The 19,752-nt window shown below is 36.6% G+C and overlaps 2 protein-coding genes across 4 annotated transcripts in view; both read right to left on the bottom strand.

The window, feature by feature from the left end:
• LOC136027655 (UDP-glucose:glycoprotein glucosyltransferase 1-like) overlaps nt 1–12,579 on the bottom strand; it is a 41,814-nt gene extending 29,235 nt beyond the window's left edge. Inside the window, exons 1-2 of one of the 3 annotated variants that reach the window (XM_065705084.1) lie at nt 12,391–12,423; nt 6,486–6,565 (exon numbers count right to left, since the gene is read on the bottom strand). The gene's annotated coding sequence lies outside the window, so the exon portion shown is untranslated. Of the gene's footprint in view, nt 1–6,485; nt 6,566–12,390; nt 12,429–12,554 lie in introns of those variants that run through there. The other 2 variants (XM_065705085.1, XM_065705086.1) reach the window with 2 other exon arrangements.
• Nucleotides 12,580–17,945: 5,366 nt separating this feature from the next.
• Nucleotides 17,946–19,752, bottom strand: part of LOC136027654 (uncharacterized) — a 134,035-nt gene continuing 132,228 nt past the window's right edge. Inside the window, exon 13 of the mRNA XM_065705083.1 lies at nt 17,946–18,271. Coding sequence (XP_065561155.1) covers nt 18,210–18,271 — 62 coding nt within the window. The 3' untranslated portion in view covers nt 17,946–18,209. The remainder of the gene's footprint in view (nt 18,272–19,752) is intronic.

The following is a 19,752-nucleotide window of genomic DNA, read 5'->3' as shown; positions in this document are numbered from 1 at the left end:
GGTTCACCTTCTTCTCTTGGTAACGGAACATTTCTTGGCGAGGTTTCGATGTCTGTGCGGATTGGCTGGGGTGATTCGGTTAAGATGGGATGGGATATATCATTGCTTTTGTCCTGTGTGGTGGGCTGGATTCTGACCTCTTCCTTAGCTACAGGAAAGGAATGGCGGGAGATATGGACTCTATTTCGTCGCAGCCTGGAACCGTCTTCTGTCTCCACTACGTATGATCTGGGGTTATCATGGCATGATATGATTTTCGCTTTGGTCCAGGGGCCGTTTGTTTTCTTCTGGATAAAAACTTGGTCTTCCAGTTGAGGTTCACGCAGCGGTTTCGCAGTCTTATCGTGATAGCGTTTCTGTCTTTCCTGTTCCTTCGATCTGTGTTGTGGGAAGGTCTGAAGGGGGGTGACTCTTGGTTTTAGCTGGTTGTATGTTGATGGTAGGACTGACCGTAGCTGGCGCCTCATGAGGAGTTGAGCAGGTGAGGCATGGCTGTCAACTAGGCTGTTTCTATATTCTAGAAGTGCAATATGTGGGTCGTTTCCACTTTCTTTCGCTTTGGTTAGTATCCGTTTGCAGGTTTGTACTGATTTCTCCACCAGACCGTTTGATCTCGGATAGATGGGGCTGGAGGTTTTCAGACTAATTCCCCACTCTTGCGCAAAATCTCGGAACTCTTGTGAGAAAAGTTGTGAGCCGTTGTCTGAAGTTATCAGCCGAGGATTCCGAAACGTGCGAAGTTGGCTTTCAGTTTGTCAATGATTGCGGTTGATGTCTGACTTGACACTTTGTCTATTTCAAAGTATCTGCTATAATAGTCGGCAGTGATGAGATAGCAGGTCTTGTTCCAGTCGAAAAGGTCAATGCCAATGCGTTGCCATGGGAGTGAGGGCGGCTGGTTGCTAATCAACAGTTCCTTTTGATTATTTTCTGCAAATTTAGCACATGTTTCACATTTTGGACGAAGGACTCAATGTCAGCGTTCATCCCTGGCCAGTACACAATCATCCGGGCGCACTGTTTGGTTTTGTCGATCCCAAGGTGTGCTGAGTGTAGCTGATGAATTATGTTGGTTCTGAGAGGATGGGGTACGATGATTTGTTGAGCTTTCAAAACTAACCCATCGTGGATTGCTAGTTCGTCTTTGATATTCCAGAATCGAACGGCATCTGTTCGGCACGACTGGCGTGTACCGGGCCATCCTTTGAGTATGAGTTCTTTGACTGCCTTGAGTTGAGTGTCTTTTTCTGTCTCGCGGCGTATTTCGTCTAGTTTGGAGTCGCTCACTGGCAAGGATTTCATCACTGTATGCACAAAAACTTCGATGTCATTCTGCATTTTGGTATCAACGTCTGGCAGGTGTAGTCGAGAGAGTGCATCTGGGACTGGGATATCTGACCCCGGGCTATAGTGTACTTTGATGTCATATGGCTGGATCTGAATCATCATTCGCTGTAGTCGTGCTGGTGCTGTATGGAGTGGTCTTGATAAAATGGTCTCTAATGGGCGATGATCTGTTGTCACGATGGTTTTTCTTCCATAGATGTAGTGATGGAAGTGTTTGCACCCAAACACGATCGCATACAGTTGCTTCTCTAGTTGAGAATAGTTCTGTTCAGTCGTGCTAAGGGCCCTAGATGCAAATCCTACGATCTTCCCATTTGAGGAGAGCTCAGCTCCAAGTCCATGCTTTGAAGCGTCAACCTTGAGTTCGACTACTATGCATTTATGGTCGAAGAAAGCTAGATTTTCTGAAATGCAGCTCTTGATCTCTTTCATACTTGCTTCGTGATCGGTTTCCCATCTGAAATCGGTGGCTTTAGTAAGATCTCTCAGTGGCTTATTTTTCGAGGATAGGTCGAGTATGTATTTTGATAGGAAGTTGAGCATTCCTAATAGTGTCTGTAGCTCTTCTTTAGACTGTGGGCTTGGCATGTCTTGTATAGCCCTAATCTTTTCTGGGTCTGGTTTTATCCCGTCTCTGCTAATGATATGTCCAAAGTACTTGACTTTGTCTTTGGAAAATTCGCATTTTTCACTGTTGAAGCGGATTCCTTTTTTTCTGGCTCTTCTAAGAACGGCGGATAGTCTCTGGTCGTGCACCTCGCGGTTCTTTCCATATACCAGAATATCATCTACAAGTATTCTGATACCTTCCAATCCTTCAAACGCCTCTTCCATTTTTTTCTGGAACTCGTCTTGCGCAGACACTAGGCTGAAGGGGTATCTCTTCCATCTGTATTGGCTGTAGATAGTGCTGAAGGTTGTATAGTAGGAGGATCGCGTGGAAAGTGGGAGTATCCAGTAGCCTGAGCGGGCATCAAGCCTGCTGAATACTGCCACTCCATCCAGTTCAGCAACGGCATCATTGAAAGATGGGACCGGATAGTAGGGACGTTTTATTGCCTTGTTCAGGTCAACAGGGATCGATGCATAGTCTCACACCACCATCTTTTTTCTCCACCATGACCATGGCATTAACCCAGTCTGTTGGCTCACTGACCTTTTTGATGATATCGAGACTTTCTAGGTGCTCCAACTCGGTCTTGAGCTTCTGCTTTAAGGCTAGCGGTATTTTCTTAGCTGGATGTACTGTGGGTGTTGCATTGTCTTTTAAGTATATTTCACACTGTGTTTCGAGTTTGCCTATACCCTTGAAAACATCACTATATTTGCTGACTGGTGATTTTTCAATGTTCAGAACAAGCTTCATCAGGTTCATGTCTTTGCTTGCTTTAAACCCAATTATAGGTGTGGTGTTTGACTCAACCACATAAAAGGTGAGTTGCTGTGTAGGCCCATTTTTGTAGTGACAAGGAATGTTGCAGACTCCTACATAGGGTATTGTCGATCCACAGTAGCTGGTGAGGCGTTGCGTGGCTTTCAGCAGCTTTGGCTTTGGTGACAGCTTGTCCAGGTACTGTGAAGGTAGGATGTTGACCTGAGCACCCGTATCAATCTTGAAATCAATGTGGATCTGCCCACAAACAGAAATCTCAGCAGAGATTTCATCCTTGCTGGAGTCCTTGTTGATGGCATACAGGAACACCTCTGTTTCTTCCTGGTTGTACAGGTCACTGGTGAATGCTGGAGTGTTTGTGGCCTCATTTCCAACGATATTCACTGCCTTACTTTTGCAGACTTTTGCAAAATGGTTTTGTTTTTTACACTTGGCACATGTTTTCCCTTTTGCAGGACACACATGCTGGGGTGAGTAATTTCCGCCACAAAAGTAGCACTCTGTTTTTTTAAGTGAGAAGCTGGAGCGACTCTTTGCAACAGCATCCACTTCTTGTTTTATTTCCTTTTGTTCGAATGTCTTTAGTTGTGCTTGGGTTGACTCGTGAGCTCGACATATTGTGACAGCTTGGGCCAGAGTAAGGCTGTCACCGACGGCTAATAGTTTTTCACGTAGTTTAGGATTTCTGACTCCACTAACTATTTTGTCTCTTACCATCTCACTTTCACTTAAGTATCCACATGGTTTAACTAGAATCTTGAGCTCTGTTATGTATTTGTCAGTACTTTCTGTGTTGTTCTGGTCTCTTTTCTGAAAAACATAGCGGGAGAACACTTGATTCTTTTTGGGGGCAGCATAGTCTCTAAACTTCTTGAAGTAGATCTTGATTTTGTCCTTCTCTTCATCCGCAAGCTCAAACGTGCTGAAGATTTCTCTGCCTTGTGCACCAACCCAGATTAAGAGGTAGGCACATGGTACTTTCTCAGACTTGTCAGCAAGGGGGCCTTGGCACATAAGCTTTGCGTGGTTTTCAAATGTGGTCCATTCTGAGTTGAGGTTGTCTGCATTCCAGTTTATTGACGGGTGGGTGATCTCCATGACGTCTGACACCATGTAGCATTTGACTATTTATAGTTTATTATAAAACCAAGCACCTAGAACAAATACAAAATATATGCACAAGCAAGCAATGTTATAAACATAAGCACAAGCAAGCAATGTATAAGCACAAGCAATATAAGCATAAACAACCGGGTTAGTCCATAATGCTGCACTTAGGTTCTACTTAGACAAAGAATATTAGAATTTTAGAAGAATATTAGGACAAAAAAAAAAACAGTTATACTTTGGTTCTACTTGGATGAAAAATATTAGGTAGCGGTTATTTTATACAAGTACCATAAATAATTGTAGTCTTGTTGATAAATTTGCACTGGCATGAGAGATGGCTTAATAGCACTTGAATAAACAACATGATCTAGATGAAAAAATTACCAGAGTTAAGAACATAAGTGTAACTCAGATTTTTCAGCAACAGCATGGGTTGGCAAAGTATTCAGTAATATTTCTGATTTCACTGAAAAATATTCCACATCTTTATTAAAGTCACTAATGAGCATGAGCTTGTCTGCTGTTGATGGCACAAAGTGCAAGCTTTTTATGTACATTTCTGATCAAGAGTTAGTTGAAGCTAAGGCACAATAATCAAACAGTAAAATTCACAAGAAACTTGTGAAAATTCAAAATTCACAAGTAGACACCATTGCAAATGCAAAATAGCTGTCACCAGTTATAAGGCATGGGAGAAAAATCTATAATTTTGATCAAACAGGCAAAGCTTCAAGAAAAACCATCCTAAGTAATGTAGGAAAAGGTGTAGTATATAATGGGATCATTACTTTGTTCAGAACATTAACACTGTCAGTTAACAGGTCTTATAAAAAAGAAGAAATGTCAAAGGCCTCACCTGTATCATAGATTACTGAATCCTTAAATTGCTCCCAAGGATATATACTATACAAAATTCAAAGAGAACACTAGAGAAACAGAATTCTTGCTTTGTAATATGCATTATGTTTCTATTAATTAGATTACCATGTTTCCCTCCATTGTTACTCATATTCATAAATCATTTAAAATAATAACATTTGTACATTTTATGTTCTATTGTAATTACTAAGGCTTAACTATATTATGTCAAGTCAAGATAAAAGACAAGAGCTACCTGTTATACAGAACATGAAACTACAAAAAAAAGCAATAAAGAGTATAGTAGGCCTAGGCTATATTAGAGGGCTACCATCAGAGGTGTGGGGGGGGGTACATTACAACAAACATGAATATGATAAGGGTATATGAAAAGATAATAGAATAAGCCAGTAAGGTATCTAGTGGTAGTACTTTTATTTTATGCAGCTGTTTCCTTTTGAGGAGCACCTGATCTAAAATATAACCAAGTTGTGAAGCTGAAAATTTTTCTTATATTTTATTCAAACAGATGAACTGTTTTGCTATGTTTTACTTTCTTAACATGAAGATTGTTAGAGATCATCAAAGGTCACTGCCCTCTAGAAGGAGAAGGAGCAGAGTTGCCCCCCCCCCCACATAATTTGGAGAAAAAATATAATGTAGCCCATGTCTCTTTACTCCCTAGATTTGGACCCCTATTGCCCTAAAATAAAAATGATGAAGCCACCCCTTTGCAAGATAGCAAATAGTACCTAAACTAGAACTAGGTAAAATTCTAGTTAATTGACTTCTTGCTATCTCAGAAAGGGTTTAGGTTAGGAAGATGAAACTTTCAGGGATGAATCTACAGACTAAAGTATATCCCAGGAAGGTATTTTGAAGCAACTACCTCTACTTCTTCTCCCTCTAGGGGGCCCTGACCTTCAATGATTCATTTTTATGAGTCTAAACTTTTTGTATCATATATTCTAATGTACATTCAGGAAACCACTCTACCTGGGCAAACAATTTCTGCTCAGAGGCCAAGTGAAACCTTGCAAAATAGATCTTCTGCTTAACTGAAGTACAACAAAATTGTTTTCAGCTTCATAACTTTGCTCATTTCCATTTTATAAGGTTTTAAAGATATGCAAATATGTTTCCTAAATTTTGAAAAAAAAATATTGATATGGCTCAAAATTCTACTCAAATTACAGGAATTGAATTTTCAGAGCTAAAGGCAGAGAAAAAGCAACCAGTAACTGAAAATTAAGGTAAAATGTTGTTTTGTCACAATTTCAATAGGTAGACATGTCATGTAGACAAACTTCAGGGCCCTCTAGAGGGAGAAAAAGTGGAAGTGGGTACTTTAAAATACCTTCCTGGGACATACTTTAGCCTGTAGACCCACCCCTGAAAGTTTCATTTTCCTAGCCTAAACCCTTTCTGAGATAGCAAGAAGTCAATTAACTAGAATTTCACCTAGAACTATAATATTAGATTGGACAGGCCTAATAGTAATAAAAAATTAGGCCTATATTTGGAAACACTACTGAGTTGGGAATCAAGTGGGCTAGTACTATGCACAGTCTACTATTTTTTGACATGGTATTAGAGCCTATTTTTAGTCAAAAAGAGGTTATGGACAAGGAAGTTTGGCCTAGTAGGCCAAAACCCCTATAAGCAAAGCCTGAAAAGGCCTTAACATTCCAAGAAGCCTTATTAAATTCAATATTTTGGACCAGGGTTGTTCCCTTCCCCTAGGAAATTGAAGATTTATTATTATCCCAAGCATTACCAAATTGGCTAAATCCTCAATTCAATTCAATGGGTTTAGAATAAAACCCCCTTAGCTTATTTCTTGGCAACTTCAAACTATTGACGTTGACGTTGACGTTAACTCCCCTCTTGCTGTTCAGCCTAGAGGACGTTCTATGGCAAGTCGATTCTCACTTCTTAATAAATAGTAGGAGGAAATCGTATTTCCTGAAACTTTAATTCAAATGTCCTTTAATCTTGCAATTCTTGTCAGAAACTGTATGACAAGACTAACTATCATACAATTTTCTTCTTCACTATCAAATCCTCCTAATAACATATATAGGTTCGACTGCACTTTCTTCTGTCTGAAAATTTCGGTTATTTCACGTCTTTCTTGTTCGCTTTCACGGCAAATTATCATCAAGTGTTCTATAGTTTCTGATGCACCACACTTAGGACATTCCTCACTCTGTCCCAAAAATTTTGTTTTGTAACAACCAACTCCAGCATGGTGTGATCGGAGTCGAAACAGTTTCTTTGCTTCATATCTAGTGAGTCCTTTATACACCTTCGTTTCTATATTTCTCTGTTTTTTCATAGTCACAAAAAGATTCCCAGTCAAATCTCTATTCGCTTTAAAACCCTGACGATCAATCTCTTTAATCACTTTATCAAATATCATAACTTCGTAAGGAGTGTCCATGTCGGTTACAAGTGTTCCTGACTCAACTGCGGATTTGGCCTTCAAATCTGCTATTTCATTTCCAGAGATCCAATGTGGGCGGGAATCCACTGAATAACTACTTTCTTCTTTTTTAATATGTCTTGTAGTTTAATGTAACATATAAGGACATCTCTATTTGGTTTTGCCCTAGTATTAGCATTTACAACTGCTTGAATAGCACTTTTTGAATCAGAGCAAATGATAACCTTGTCCTCTTCAACAGATTCCTCAATGAACTCCAGCACCTTCTTAATGGCGTACACTTCTGCCAGGAATACACTGCTCTCTGGAGGTAATTTGAATTTTTTGGACACATTTTTGAAAGGGCACCAAAACGCTGCTCCTACATGCTTCATTTCATCTACTTTTGATCCGTCAGTAAATAATGGAAGGTATCCCTTGTACTCTTTTTCCATCATCATGCAGAATGCCAAGTCCGCTGGAGTATCTTGGTCCATATTGAATTCTAATCTTGAACTGATCCTGTTTTCCTCCCATGGTGGAGGGACACCTATTTCACCAACTCTTAACATTTTGGAAAGTACTATATCAATTCCTTGATATAAAAGAGTTTTATCAAACTCTTACAAATTTCTAATGCTGCTTCAAGACAATTGGATTGATTTCTTGCTTTAGATGTGTTGGCAGTTGCTTGGCGACCAGGTTTGATGATTTTTGACTTAACTGGGTGGTTATTTTCTAAAGACCAAATCCTCTGTACATATTTTAAAAATCTGATCTTTCTTCGTGTTTCCAGGTCTGCTAGACCACTTTCTGATAGAAGGAAACTAACAGGTGCTGTTTTTTTTGCTCCAAATGCAATTCTTATGGCTGAGTTTTGGATTACATCTAATCTTGCAATGGTTGAGTGACAAGCTGTGCCATAAATTGTTGAGCAATACTCCATTTTAGGCAATACATATTTGATATAATACTGGATCAAAGGCTCTGCTGGTAATCCTCTAGCCATATAGGCCAAACTCTTCATAACATTGAGTCTTTTCAAGCATGTATATTTAAGATACATCACATGGGGTTTCCAGGTAAGTTTATTGTCAACAGCTACACCTAGTATTTTTGCTTCACTAACATATTCATCTGGGTGGCCACTTAAGTACAGATCCGGAAGGGTTCCAATTCTTTTCCTAGTGATAACAATTGCCTTCGTCTTTGTTGCAGAAAACTTTAAGTCAGCTTCTTTGGACCATTTTTCTAATTTTGCAATGACCTGGGTTATTAGGGTCTTTATATGGTAGGTGTCACGCGCCATGACCCACGCAGTATTGTCATCTGCAAAAATAGCTCCTCCATCATCCTTCATGTTGATAGGAATATCATATGATCCTATGTTGTACATGTCAGGCCCCAATGCTGATCCTTGAGGGATTCCTCTTTCAGGAAACACTGTTATATTTGAAATTGTTCCACCAACTCGCACTTTAACTTTTCTTCCTATTAAATAATCATTTAAAAATGCTAACATTTGGCCTTTTATGCCAGCTGTTACTAGGCCTCCAACCATTTTTCTATGAAGCATATTATCAAAAGCGCCTTCAATGTCAATTAAAATCGCTGCTAAAATCCACCCATTTTGCAAAGCATATAATGCCTCCTGTTTGAGGCACATAAGACTGTCTTCTGCACTTCTATTTTTTCTGAAACCACACTGAATGTCTTTCAAAATTTTCTTCTGTTGTGTCACAGCTTCCAGTCTCTTCTTCACCATCCTTTCCATAACTTTCCCCAAAACAGGGAGAAGGGTAATGTATCTATAGTTTTCAATCTTTGATAAGTCTTTGCCAGGCTTTGGTAGCATTACTGCTTCACCATACTTCCAAACATCAGGAAATTTTCCCTCCCTCCATATACCATTGATTAATTCTAGCAGTACATTGATCCACAATTTGGGGAGCGACTTCACGAACTGTGGCAAAATTTCGTCTGGTCCAGGAGATGTATCTGGAAGCTTATTAATTACATTCATTAATTCCTGTTCAATGAATGGTCTATTGTATTGTTTGTCTTGTCCTTGTGTTCCAAGGTCACTTACTTTTGTGTCCATATTGGTCTTCTTCTGTATATCCGGATCTCCTCGGCTGATTGTAGAGCTCATGAATTTGGTAGCTGCATCAGCTTTTTGATCATCAGTCACAAGAAGCTTATTATCAGATGCAGTAGGTGGGTTGCTCTGGCCTACAGTTGCTCTGTTATTCATTTTTTTCATAAACTCATATACTTTGGATGTTGGTTTTTGAAAGTCAAGTTTGCTTATAAAGTTATTCCATGATTTTTTCTTGGCTTCAAGTACTGTTTTTCGAAATATAGCATAAGCTCTGTTCTTTTCAATAAGGCTATGAAGATTTCTCACCAGATTATATATTCTCTTTTTTGCAATGAATTCTCTTTTGGCTTTCGAACAATCTTCATTCCACCAGATACACCCTTGGTGACGGCTGATTTCTCTATATGGTACAACAGTTTTGGCTATTTCTATCAATTTCTCTTGAAATATTTCAACTTTCCTAGATAATTCTACTTCTTCCTCTGTTAGTGATTTCACATCAAACACGTCCAGTGCTTCTCTGAGTATAAACCAGTTAAAATTTTTAGTTTTAAATCCCTTTCTCTTATTACCTTTTGGAAGGACTTCTTCATTAATAGTGCACAATATGGGGTTGTGATCACTGGCCAGTTCACTTTCAGCATCACATTCTATGTTTAATTTGATATAGAGTCTAGGATTGCATAATAGCAAATCAATTGTTGTTGTCTCTCCTGTCTGGGGATTAACTCTAGTTGGCATCCCAACTGGTGTTGCTAAGCATATTGGGCTATTTATTAAACAGTTTTCTAAACTTGTTCCAGAACTATTTACATTTCTACACTTGCACCAAGATTTACTATGTGCATTCATATCACCCAATATTATCAGGTCCTCTCCAACTGGTATCATTTTAATAATTTCATCTATCCTTTCTCCAAACAGTCCATTATTTCCAGATGGGTTATATACACATATAACATTCATTTTCTTTTCATTTTTTAAAAACAGTTTAGTTCCAACTACTTCCACTACATTATCAATTGATTGCTGGCTTGCTAAGTCCAATTCTTCATAATGAATATGACTTCTTATTCCAATCATAAATCCACCTTTTCTTCCTGTTATTCTATCATTTCTCAAGATGTTGAAACCTTTGCAGGGGCTCATGATATTTGGTTTTAGTCAAGTTTCTTGAATACAAAAAATATCAATGTCTTTTCTGTCACAATATTGAAGCAATAATTCTCTTTTTTCTCTCATGATTGAACATGCATTCCAGGATAATATTTTGAGCTGTATTAAGGACATGTTCTGTTTTCCAAGGTGCTACTTGTTTCACAAACCAATTTTACATCATTGCGGTCAAGTTTTCCAAACTTCATTTGCTCAACCAATTCACACAGTTTATCTACCTTTTCATTCAATGGCAAGTTTTCAATACTCAGTATTCCTGGGGTTATAAGCATCCCAATCACTAACTTCTTTGCCGTCATTTGTTGCAAGTCTGCTGCAGTGTTACTGATTATTCTTTTCTCAGGATTCAGGTTATTCTGGACTACATGAGCATAACTTCTAAATGTTGTCCTTGCTCTTTTAAATCCCATGCCATACTTTTCTGCCACTTCTAGCACTTGTTGGTTCTCCCTTCTTACTGGGCATACTGATGAAGTGGATGAATGGTTTTGTTTACAATTGGCGCACCTTTATCTGCTGGTACGCTCATCTACACTCTCCTGTTTCAGAGGGCAATCACGGCTTTGATGATTCTTGGCACATCTGAGGCAGATCTCCTTTGATTTACAGTCTTTCTGAAGATGCCCATATTTCTGGCATTTGTAGCACTGCATCACCTTCCTATGGTAGGGTAAGACATCTCTGTTTCTACCGCAGCACCACACACTTGCTGGGGTTATAATTGATTCAAAAACCACCATTACTGACAGGCTGTCTTCAAGCTTTTTTAGATCCCGGTTATACCTCTGCATTCTAATCACTTCTTTTACAGGCACAGCAGATTGGATACTTTCCTCAATTTGTACAATTGATAAATATAAAGGAATTCTTTTCATCACACCTCTTGATACATGTTCTTTCGTTAAAACTGTTACTTCTATGTTATTCACAGTTTTGATTTCCAATGCTGATTTCATCCCGCTCTCATCTTTTAAATGCAAGTAAATAGTGTTCCCTTCACGATTTGTTTCAAACTCAAATCTGCCACTAATTTTTTCCTTGAAAAACATACAAAGTTCGTATTCATTTAAGAACTTGGCATTTATATCAACTGCTTTGATTACAGCACTTCCATGTATCATTTCCTTTTCAGGTATTTCCAATAATGGGATCTGGAAATTTGAAATATTTCTCTTATCTTTTGTAAGTGACAGGCCTTTGGCCTTCTGGTCTGGTCTTTGGTGAACAAATTGTCTCTTTGGTGCTCCCCTTTCAATCTGAACACTTTCATTACTAATAGGTGAGGTCACTCTCCTTTTCAAGTTATTCTCTTTTCCTCTTGAGCATAGTCCTTCCACTACTCTTGGATCTACCATAGTCATATCATCAGATTCAAAGTTTGTGTCAGGTGGAGAATGGTCAATACCTTCTAACTCACATTCTTCCACTTCAAGTCCATTATATCTGTAACTCACTGTACAAGCATACTGTGCCTGGTTCAGCACTGGTGCTCGATTACTGTACACTTGCTGTCCATATAGTTGTGTTATAACTTGGCCTGATTCAAGTCCATTATTTGTGTTATTCACTGTATACATATACTGCTGTGATGGGTTGGAAGTTGGGGTATATACTTGTCCATAAACATTTGGTACGACTGCCGGAAACATGACTTTTTGCATACCACTAGGCATATTCCACTGCATTTGCATCATCTGTGGTCCTGGGGCCCCATTTACAGGCCCCTGCATGGGACTATGAACCACTGAATACTGTCCAACACTAGTAGGAGCTACTGTACCCCCAGCTGGGGGGCCAGTTTGACTGTTCATGATACCACTAGTCTCCAGTCCACAAAATCATTTATTCCAGAATTTTCTCAAACAGACTTCATGCACCACAAACAAGTTTTTAGTTAAAAACCTTTTTCACAAGAAGCACGTGCTGTGAATTCAAAAACCTTCTCCCTTATTCTCACCAGTTACAAAACATATCCAACTAATTTTCAATTTTGAAATACCAATTGTGTATTGTATTAGTACCGTATAAAAATAACAATACTCATTTGGGATAAATCATAATTATAATAAGCAGTTGTTGATATAAAAATAGATATTTGACGAAAATTAATTAGAAAATCCCTTAAATTCATATGTTTATCTTACTATTTACGTACATACACCAATTAGGCTGAATCATGTCTTTAATAGATGTCAAATAAAAAGAATTGTGCTTAGCTCTGCTCTAGACAATCGGCAAAAGCGACATAGACATGTGGGAAAGTAGTTAGGCCGGTTGCTGTAACTACAACTGCTGATAGAAAGCTGAGACTTTAATCCCTGAGGCTTCAAAAAATCTCATCTTCGGCTGCGATAGTATTGCAAAGTTGGTAAATAAAACAAGATATATTTTTTCAGGATTGAAAATAAAGCCTGACACAAATTAACTGCTTAACATCAAGCTGCCTGAAAATGAGGAAAAACACCATTCTGGGAGATCATTCATTTTCTAAAGTAGAATAAAGTAGTTTGTCAAGGTTGAAATGACCCTGAAACCTGCTTCACTTTGGTTTAATGGAAGTATAATCGGAAAGAGAAATGTGAATATTTGAAACAAATAAATTAGCAGAAATGTACATCTATGAACCGAAAGGAGACTGTTTTTAGAGTCCAAGTGCTGTTTTTAGAAGAAGAAGAAGATAAAGAAGAAGCTTTTAACTAATTTAAATTGCTCAAATATTTCTTTAAAATAATAAATACTTTAAATACTGACCATCTAAGTGGGAGACCAATTCCCATTAGAGACATATACCCCTAAAAATTATTCAAGGCATTGTTAAATTAAATAATCCAATTTTTTCACCGTTCCCCAATATACACCTCCGTAAAATTTATCATAGATTTTGGTCTGGCTAAAATGGGCTAAATTTTCAGGCATTTTCATATCAGTTCCTTAATTCAAGTAGTTCAACTCCCTCTTCACCTCTTGGCAGGCATTGTAATTTAAAAAATAAGACAATTGACCATCGCTTATTTGAATGTTTATTTATATTGCAGTATATTATATACGTTTGCACAGTATATACTGCAATATATACTGTTAAAATGCTTCAAACACCACAAAATCTCACTATCACCTAAGAATCTATCTGACTATACCTGCACACAGAGCTCAGAAATCAATGTTTATCTTCTTATTTCTCAACTCCTAGAGATAAAAGATTTACTGAATGAAATCTGACCAGATATAAAATAAATGAGAAGCAATCAATTCAGTAGGTCTGTTCATTTCACAGAGTGAATCAAAACCAAAAGAGCTGAATATCTTCAACTGAAAATTCCATGTTTTCTAAAACAGAAGAAGAAGGAAGAAGAAATCATAAAGCATGAAAGACGTCTGTTGGGCAATATCAATTTGAGAAGCATTGATGACAAAACATGTCTTAAAGGCAAAAGCCTCTAGTTGTGAAATTCCAATTGAAAGCAGTTTTTATCTATAAAACTTTCTAGAGCACATTATTACGAATGTCAACAGAAAAAGTAAAACAACCCACAAACATGCAGATATACATTAAGATTTGAAAATTGATTGCTTTTTATCGTCTTAATCAATTAATCTCTGTCAAAAGGCATTAGTAATTGGGTTTCAGTAATGATTCTATTAGGTATTTAAATACTGGTTACTTTGGCACATTGTGGATTTCAAATTAAATAAAAATCTGAAACTAATCTTTTTGGGGTATTGATGTAGCAACTCAAATTTGTCTTCTGAAACCACTAGCAGTCAGGATACGATTTCAAAGGCGAATGAATTCTCGTCTGTCTGCAATTTTTTCTACATTATTTTCATTAGAGACAGAATACGTTCACTAAGTAATTTAAATTCCGATGATGCTAAATATCTTTAAGCAAAAGAAGCAATGGCTTCTTTTATCACCGTAAAGTTTTGCCGGAGATTACAAGTTACAGGTTTTTATATACGATTTTAAATAAAAACCCTGAAAAAATATTAAAAATCTAGTATTTACACAGTCAAAGAATCCTACTGTAGAATTTACGAAATCCATTTCTGTTACTATTCCTGCAGCTCCCCCGAACAATCCTATCCCAATCAGCATCTAAAAACACAGCCCCTTTTTATCTCCAGCCATTCAGTATGCATATATAATCAACAAGGTTTGATAGGTCATTGAAATGGCTGGAAGTAGAGGGGCTGATGAGTGAATTAGCTGAAGTCAAAGCGGCCAGGAGCAATTCTAACTTTAAAAAAAATGTTAAATATTTTTAAACTCATATGCAATATTTGAACCAGAACAAACTTTCATTCGATTCGGTCAAAATCTTTCGGATTAGATTTAAATCAAAATGGTCAAAGATTTAGGCCAAATTGACACAGTCGCATACATTAAGAAAATAAAAAACTTGCAAAATTTGGACTGCAATAATGGCCAATAACTCTCTACCCAGAGTTGTTCAGCTTATGCAATATGATACTCAGGAAGAAAAGCCAAAAAATTTCCGTTTGAAATCCACATTTAGTTGAAAAAAGATTAACTAAATATTCTTCCTCGTTTTAGAATGAAGTCTGTTGGATATTGCATTTAGTTATGTTGCCTGTCTTTTCTTTACACAGAGCTGTTATCAGAAGCTTTTTTGAACGATAGAATGAAGATACACAATTCTGTTTTCTTAAAGAAAAAATTATACAGTCGAAGTCGCTTTATTCAAGTGCCTTTTTTTACTTCTTAGGAGAAATTCTGGATCTGGATCCACAGTTGCTTTTTACCATATATTAAGTATAAGCTTAGCGGAAATTTCCCTCTTTTCAACGCCAAAAAAGAGCCTGCAGTGTTGTACTTACCAATTTGAGTACTAAGTGCTTTTGAACACTTTTTCCATAGTGTTTAGTAATTGTGATTGAACATCGCAATTCAAGTGCTTACGTTTAAACAATTTTTCGAGTGCATTAGCCCGCGATGAATATGTATAGACGACCATCTGGCTATATTACCTAAGCCAATTTTGTGCTACCCTTATCAAACAAAAATAATCAGGCCCTTCGTTGTGGCGAAAGTAGTGCCTATAGACATGTTCGCAATAGGTGTAGACAGTTCTGCAGAAAAAAAACAACAGAATTATACTTACAAAATCTAGCTCAATTGAACATTTATAAATATGAGTTTTGCCTAAAACATTAAAAAAATGGGAAAGCAATTTTGAAGGTTTATTCTTTATATAAACTTTTATTCCAGCTAAAATAAAATCTAGGGTGCTGAAGAATTTTGCAAGATGAGTACGAAGTTTTATTGCAGATGCTACAATATTGCCCTTGCATATCACTTAGCACAAGATCACAGAGACACCCAAACTAATTTTGACTTTGGACACATTTTTTTAAACTGCAATGTCTTTTAACGTCACCGTAGTGAGATAAAGTTGATGCCTCTGTTATACTTGAAGTATCTGCTGTCAAACTATCTTAGTAGCGTTTATAACAAAAATTTAAGTCATATTTTTCAAATTTCAAAGGTTTGCGATTTTCTGTTTTAATAAGCAACTGGCGAATCTGGTTTTGAGCAAAGTTCTGTATTCATTTATGAAATATAGCACTCTTTTTATCTTTAAAAATTGTCTAAAGGTAACGGGAAAGAAATCGTCACAATCCTACCAGTAATATATTTATGTGATTTTGCACACAAGTGTGAAATCTGTTAGGTAACACGCCGTTATTTTAATGTTCAAAATTTATGGTAATAGCACTTGACAAATGGCTGGAAGTTAAGTTCAGACACTCCAGTAAAATTTTGACACATTCAAAGGCCACGCTCGCTATGCAAGACGCGTCACAAACAAGAAAGAGAAAGTGATAAATGAATAATAAAATTAAATAGCCGAGAAAACAAGGGTAACGTCAGCTAGTGGAGAGAAAAGAAGCAAAAATGGCAAAAGTAGATATTACCCTCATTTTTTCGGCTATTGAATTTTATTATCTTTTTAATTTTTTTTGTTTGTCATACGTCCAGTAAGATGATGATTTGTAATTTAATGATGGAATCTTTGAAATCAATGTATAATCGTGGAAGATCTTTCAAAAAATCATCGAATATCTTAAGATTTACGATAATCTTTAAGTAGAAACGCAATTCTCAAAAATTCGGAAATATTATTAGGCATCCAGCATGTATTGTCATCCAGTAATATGACAATTATTCTTGTACTTGCTACGGAGTCAGATGTGGACGTCTCAACCAACGTGTAGAAGACTGTATGGTTGACTTCCATGAATGTTGTTTCCCATTAATGACTAAATCTCTTTCAAAAACGTCCAATATAAATAAAAGATGACAAAACTTCCTGACGAAACTACCTGATGAAAAAACGTTTCGTCATGGTCCATCTAACACAATCTTAAAGAAGAAAGAAGAAGGAACGAAATTAATATTTGTAGTAATTTTGTTCGTTTTGAGCTTGATGTAAGCATTTATTCTAATGTTTACTCTATTTAAGGTTTAATTATTCATCTATTTTATAGCATCTTACCTTTCTTATTTTAATTTAATTTTTTTTTAAAGAAGAAAGAAGAAAGAAAGAAGAGAAAGTTACCATTTTCAAAGTATCTCCTTTTGGTTACTCCACTCTTTCACCATCATTTGATGTTAGTAACAACTAACAATTTGAAAAGGAATTTTTGAATTCACAACGAATAAGGAAAACAAAATTCTTTAAAGACGGAACGATTTTTCTTGTATTTTTAATTGGTCAAATTAGTGAATCACAAATAATGTGTCACCCTTGATGCTGGTGATACACATGGGGAATTATCCTACCTTAGTTCCTTCACCCACCAGTCACCCATGCCATCCAGAATAGAGACACAAGTTATTCCTCGTATATACAGAGGTTTGACTATTGTCTAGATGCGTTTCAGGTTCCACCCTAAGGAGCAACAAAGCATACTTTTGGCTCTCATTATCTCCTGGTTCCTTCTGACTGTCACTTTATAAACATTTTGGGGAACAAAATGAGAGAGTGATAGTCGCTAATCCATGTAGCCGCGCTGAGCTGAAATATGGAAAATTACGGCTGTGCTTTTGGAAAAACAACAAATCTGATAGAACTAATAAATCAAGAAAGATATTTACATATCAATACTTCAATAACCTATCTTCACAAAAAAAATTGATGTTTCTTTGTAACGCTTCTGCTTGGATTTGTTGACGAGTAGTTTATATCCAAGTACACGCGGTCCAACGCTGTAGAAAGTTCATTTGTTGTTTTTGATTGAAAAGATATTATGTTGTTTTTGTTACCGCCGAAAACATGGTAACTCGATAACTCAGTTACAAGAAAACTCGATAACAACTACCTATTTATGTAAATTTTTCTTCCAAAGCCAAACAGCCAAAAACGTGGTATAAAATTCATTAAAACCCCGCAAACTAACTCGATAACTAAAACTCGAAACTTGCTAACTCGATAACAATAAAACATAATAGCAGTTTTCTATCTTTGTAAATTTTTCTTCCGAAGCCTAACAGCCGAAAACATAGTGCATAATTCAACAAAACTGAATAATTTATGCACAACTTTTCAAACCAATATAAAAAGAGGTAATTATGCCTAGAATTTACTATATTAACCTGTCATGACACGCTAATGGGACCTGATACACTAGTGTAGAGCGTATAATATAACTCTAAACTCCTGAAAATGTTCGATTTTCCTCATAGTAAGATGTGTAACAAATAGTGGCTCACATAATCAACTGTCATAAAAACATCTATAAAAGTGAGAATAATTAGTAAGAAAAAGAAGAAACTTCTAGTCGCTTGAAGACACAAGAGGAGCCAAGCAATAGGTACATTCCGATGGCATGCCAAAAACTAAAAAAAAGAAGCATTAAGTATATTATTAGTCTAAACATGACCAAATATCCCATTTTCATAGAAGACAGCAAGTAGTGACAGCTTTAAGTGGCTTTCACATTATCTACGTAATTTTGTGCGCTAGCTGGTTAAGTTAAGTTAAGCATAAACTTTCACCCTTAAACAAGTCCTTTCACACTAGCTTAACGTAAAAATCCATAAAACTATCATAATCATCGTCTAATATCACTAAGATCATCATATGAAAATTATTCAAAAATTTAAAACGAGGAATAGAGATGAAAATTTAAGCTCTGGTCAAGCATGAAGGGGTTTCTAAGAAAAGTTAATTAATTTAATTTTAATATTTATTAATTGCTCAGGATTTAATTTTTTTAATAGCCTAAATTTTGTGTTGACTTTTCCATAACATAACATAATCTTCATAATGCAGGATTCTAGGTAGCTCAAGTCTACTTGGCACAAAAAAAAAGCTCCCTAAGATTACACAGAATAACGTAAAATCTCAAGTTGTGCAGACAATAAAGGTTCTATGGAGTAGTGTGAAAGCACTGAAATGAGGGATGGACAGAGAAGCGCAAACGAAGGAGCTTACATGGCAGTTTGCAAGCGTTCGACAGTTCGGACAACTGGTATTAGCACTTGTAGAGGCAAAATATTTCGCGGTCACTAGTTCGATATCTCTAATATATTCTATAAGGGTTAAATTTTTTTTTCTTCAAAACTTGAGAGAAAATGGATGCCATTAATCCAGTTGATTGCTCTAGTTCTTCGAGGATCCGTAAACAAGAAAAATAGGTTTATGGAGCATTATAAATTTAATTTACAAATTACCCCGCGCTCAGACATCTACATTTATACTTATAAGTATAAATGTAATAATTAATAATTGCTGGTTTCAGAGATTTCCTCATTAACTTCGTATATTTTGTAAAAAAGGAGGTATTTTTTCAAAATTTAGACGAGGGATCTTAAAGAGGGGACAAATACCCTCCTTCCTTTCGCCCACCCTTTTGACATTAATGTTTTGGCAAAATGGTTTCTTGTTGAGTAGTCAAGGGTATCGATGTAATGTTCCTTCAAGAAGGACCAGGACAAGCAAGAAGGACCTAGGACAAGGATAAAAAATATCTGGATCTTGTAACTTCTTAAACAAAAGTCAACTAAATTGATCAAACAAACGATTCTTTACAAGGTGACAACCATGACTAAAGGGCTTGACACTCAAATATTTAATTTTGCGAAATACTTTAGATAGAAAATTATTAATTAAAAAACTTGTTTGAGGTTTACCTCACAACACTCTCAGACACACCAGAGCATTAACCCTCAAACACATTTGAAAACCCAATAGCCTTCTTTTATCAACCTATGTAAATTATAAGACTAAAACATTTCAACGAGGCATAAAAATCCCTCATTTCCTCCAATAACTACAATTAATCAGAAGATAATTCCAAATTAATTTCAGTTCAAAC

This window comes from Artemia franciscana, chromosome 5, assembly GCF_032884065.1.
Source record: "Artemia franciscana chromosome 5, ASM3288406v1, whole genome shotgun sequence".
NCBI classification, from domain to species: domain Eukaryota; kingdom Metazoa; phylum Arthropoda; class Branchiopoda; order Anostraca; family Artemiidae; genus Artemia; species Artemia franciscana.
The sequence above is the reverse complement of the archived record's forward strand: the minus strand, read 5'-3'. Positions and strand labels throughout refer to the sequence as shown.